This window comes from Fukomys damarensis, unplaced genomic scaffold (assembly GCF_012274545.1).
Source record: "Fukomys damarensis isolate Sample0158 unplaced genomic scaffold, DMR_v1.0_HiC HiC_scaffold_13, whole genome shotgun sequence".
NCBI classification, from domain to species: domain Eukaryota; kingdom Metazoa; phylum Chordata; class Mammalia; order Rodentia; family Bathyergidae; genus Fukomys; species Fukomys damarensis.
Window position 1 is genome coordinate 34,700,842 of NW_022900925.1, and position 4,035 is coordinate 34,704,876.

A 4,035-nucleotide genomic window follows, 5' to 3' on the forward strand; every position below is an offset into this window, starting at 1 on the left:
CCGCGGCCTCCTCGCCCTCTCCCGCTGCTCTCCGCGGAGCTCGCGGGCGGCAGACCCGGCCTCTGGCCTCCCGGGGAGTCGGGCATCACTTCCGAATTCCGGCGGCGAGAAGGGGGCGTCCCAGGGGGACCCCGGGGAGGGGAGAGAGGGTTGAGGAGAGGCGGAGAGTTTCACCCCTTGTGAGTAGTCTCTCGTCACCTCCCACTCCTCCCCAAAGCACCCCTGGCTGAACCCCACGTCTGGCTGATTTCCAAAAGGTGCTCCTTGGCGCGGCTCAGAGAGGGTCTGCTGCGTTCGCGTCTGAGGTCGAGGAGGGCAACTCGGCTGGGAGCTCTTGGCCCCAAACAATGCCGCTCCGGCTGGCCGGGGAAGGCCTCACGTCCTGCTCTTTTGGGGAGCAGGGAGCGCGAGCTCGGCCTCTGCTTGTCTCCCCAGCAGCAGGGTGGCCAGCTGGTGTCCCGCCGTCCTCCAACCTGCCAGGTGGACCCTTAAGAGTTGGCATTTGGGGAACCCAGCCCCTTGCACATGCACCCCAAATACCCCGCACCCAGACCCCAAACCTTGCCTGGAAAGCCCGTGATTGCAAAGCAGTCCTTTGGCTGGGATCAAGGATAAGCAGTTTCTCTTTCCTATTTAATGCAGCTGCAGGTTCCATCCCCGGCAATCCCATTAAGGAAATAGTGCGGCGGTGTGGTAAAAATGCGGTACTTAGTGTAGGATGAACTGAATAAAAGAAATAATAACCCAGTGCTTTTCATTTGGGGAGAAGGAAGCTGGCAGAGTGAGGGTGTTGTTTTTAATTGGCTCAGTTTTTATTTGGCAACTTTTCAGAGTTCTAGGGGTCTGGGAGAGACGCTAAGGAGCCAAAGAAGCCTGTGTATATTTTGGTTTCCTCCTTTTGACCCTCTTCCGCTTGATTACCTCTTCCTCTTCCCCCTTCACACTCAGGGCTGGTTGGAAGGCCAGGTGTGTTACGCGGGGCTTTTAGTTTCCCCACCACCACTGTCTGTCCCCGCCCTGGGACTGGAGTGATGCCCCGCTCCATTTCCCTGAACTTGTATTAACCAAACTGCAGAGCTGAGCCGCAGAAAAGGAGTGTATTGCTACCATCAGTTATCTGGGAGCCCCCGGCGCGCCCCTGTCTAGGGCTGGAGTTGATAAATGGTTGCATTGGGTCGCTGTGAATTGCAGTGTGCTGAATGTTCTGTTCCAGGCATCTAGACGTGGGCCCACGCTTGTGGTGTGTGGCTCTGGCAGGGCCTGGGCGCATGGGTACCGATGCCTCCTACAAGGGGCCTGCAGATGCCAGTGTGCACTCAGGCAGGGTGCTGGGGCTGCCAGAGGGCTGGGGGGGTCTCTGGGCTCCCCTCCCCTGCCCAAGCCCACCTGTCTCCTCCCACACTCAGGCCAGGGACCCTTCCGGTCAGGTCAGCCAGCCCTGGCCAGCCTGGTGGTGCTGGTGATCAGAGTCCTAACCAGCTTGGCCGCAAGAGAGGAAAGATGGAGGCTGGAAGTCCTGGAGGTGCAGAAGCCTGGGCTCTCAGCGGCTGAGTGGCTGCACTTTCTCCAGCCCCTCCACCTGTGCAGAGCAGCTGCTCCACCTCTGGGACCCCCCAAAGCCTAGGTGCCCTTTCTCCCACCCAAGATGGGGAGCGGAGAGCAGGGGCACAGTGTCCCGTGTCCCCAGCCTGGGGTCCTTCACCCTCTTCCTTCCTTTGATTCTATCGCTGCTTCTCTTTCAGCCAACCCCTCTGCCAACTGGCTGCACGCCCGCTCCTCCCGGAAAAAGCGCTGCCCCTACACCAAATACCAGACGTTGGAACTAGAGAAAGAGTTTCTGTTCAATATGTACCTCACCAGGGACCGCAGGCACGAAGTGGCCAGACTCCTCAATCTCAGTGAGAGACAAGTCAAAATCTGGTTTCAGAACCGGCGGATGAAAATGAAGAAAATGAACAAGGAGCAGGGCAAAGAGTGACAGGATCCCGGCTGCCCCTCCCAGCCCTGCCCCACCTCACCCTCTTTCCTGTGCTGGCCGCAGAGCCGGCACTGCCTGGGAAGTGTCCGGTGGTGGTGACAGAAGGGCTCCCTCCTCAGTCCCTCAGCACACCCGGCGCTGTGTCCTCCCCTCGCCTGCCCCCGTGTGTCCTTCCCTTCTCTCTGGCCGCCAGGAGAAACTTTGGTTCAGTTAGAAGCTAGAAGTAGTTGGTTCCTAAGAAGATGGCGGTCACAGGCGAGAGACCCTAGCTAGTCAAGCTCCTAGCGTCCCCTTGTGATTTTTCTGGGAGGCCCCAGTCCCTCACCTCCAGCCTGCTTGGTCCACTGCCCCTGTACCTATCCAAAGTCCCCCAGGACACCCCAACCACACAGCTCAGCGCCTGCCACAGGCGTGTCCTTGGGAGCCCACAGTCAGAATGGGGGAGCAGCAGAGGGGAAAGGAAGAGGCCCCCTCAGATGCCAGTGTGGCGGAAATGCCCCCCTAAAGCCACCGGGCAAGCCTGGGCCCTCTGACACAGCAGGAAGGGGTCTAGACACGGACGCCTAGGGGTGCTGCAGCCCCGCCCAAGCTGCAGCACCCCATGCAGCGCCCAACTGCGCCCGAACCTGGGCCGTCCCACCCCCACCCCCACGCCGATGGGCTCCGAGGAGCCGGAAGGGCAGTGGGGGCCCTGTGAGGTGTCTCGGCAGCACCACTCATGTTGGTGGCAGGAAATGTTGGACTCTGCATGATACTTTCCTGTCTTTCCAACAAAAGGAGGGCAGGCTGGGCTGTGAGGAATCAGCCCTGCTCCCCTGGACGGACTGTAGCTCTCCTGGCTTCCCCAGCCCTGCATTTCCCTGGCCCTTTCAGTACCAGTGCGTCCAGCCACACCTTGCAGACCCCCATGCCCCCCAGGTCAGCCCCACTGAGACAGGAAGGCCAGCGAAAGAGAATCCCACGGAGGATGATCCGGAGTCAGTGACCTCCCAGCTTGCTTCCGAGTTAGCTGTCTGTCTGTCGGGCCAAGGAGCAGCAGAGGCCCCAGCGAGCACACCTGGTGTGCCACCCCCACCCCAGGCCGGCGGAGAACCCCAAGCGGGTGGCTGCCGGGCACTGGGCTTTGCCTCCACTGTTCCAGCCTGGCTGGGGTTCAGTGGGGCGAAGGAGAAAGACCCAGGCCCCAAGCAAAGCTAGCTCTGCCCCCCTGTCCCCCTTGGGGTGCCCCCCCCACTGCTGGACTTGCCCCTGCCTCTCCTGACCCCGCCAGGGGCCATCCCAGTAGAACTTCTTTTGCTTTGTCGGTGGCTGTTGTGAAATTGTGCTGTGTTTTGTGATTTCTTTGGGGGGGGTGATTGTTTTCAGTTGTGGCTTCTGTGGGGGGGGAGTGGGAGGGGTGAGGGGCCTAGAGCTCTAATTGTTTGTTTTGGAAGAAAAAGAAAAGAGAAAAAGAACAAAAAATATATATCACTCTAGAAAACAAACCTCTCCGAGTCTTATTCTGTGCTAGCTCCTCCTCTTCCTCTCCGCCTGGCCTGAGGTAGGAGCCCTCAGTTGCCAAAAAAAAAGCCCAGACTGGACAACAGAGGTTGCTGTGTCCCCCTCCCCAGGTTCCCTGCAGCGCCCTCCACTGCAGGGCAGAGACAGCCGGCCTAGGCCCAGGGCCCCCGGGGCGCCCCCAGAATGGGGCCCTGGAGAGCACAGGACAGATCTGGGCTTGGGGAGGGAGCAACTGGGTCTTGGAGTCCTAGAGGCAGCCACCCCTGGAGCCAGGGGAAGGCAGAAACTGCTCTGGGCCCTGGAAGGGCTCCCTTGCTGCTGCCACCTCCCTGGCCCAGCCTCAGTGGGTCCCGGGTGAACAGAGGCCAGGGGAAACAAAAAAGGAGGGGGAGAGCATGGAGAGGTGAACAGTGGTTTCGGGTGAAAACAAAATTCCCTTCCTAAGCAGACCCCAGAATTGAACTGGGTTCCCAGAGGCAACTTGCTGTTCTCAAAGCCCCTGGCCCAGGCCAGTTTGCATCCAGGCCGCTGTATCCCCCACCCCCTGCAGCCCTCCA

The 4,035-nt window shown here is 60.1% G+C and overlaps 1 protein-coding gene across 1 annotated transcript in view; it reads left to right on the forward strand.

The window, feature by feature from the left end:
* Hoxb9 (homeobox B9) overlaps positions 1–3,370 on the forward strand; it is a 4,767-nt gene extending 1,397 nt beyond the window's left edge. The window contains exon 3 of the mRNA XM_010620314.2: positions 1,743–3,370. Within this exon, the coding sequence (XP_010618616.1) occupies positions 1,743–1,978 (236 nt within the window). The 3' untranslated portion in view covers positions 1,979–3,370. The remainder of the gene's footprint in view (positions 1–1,742) is intronic.
* Positions 3,371–4,035: the final 665 nt, after the last annotated feature.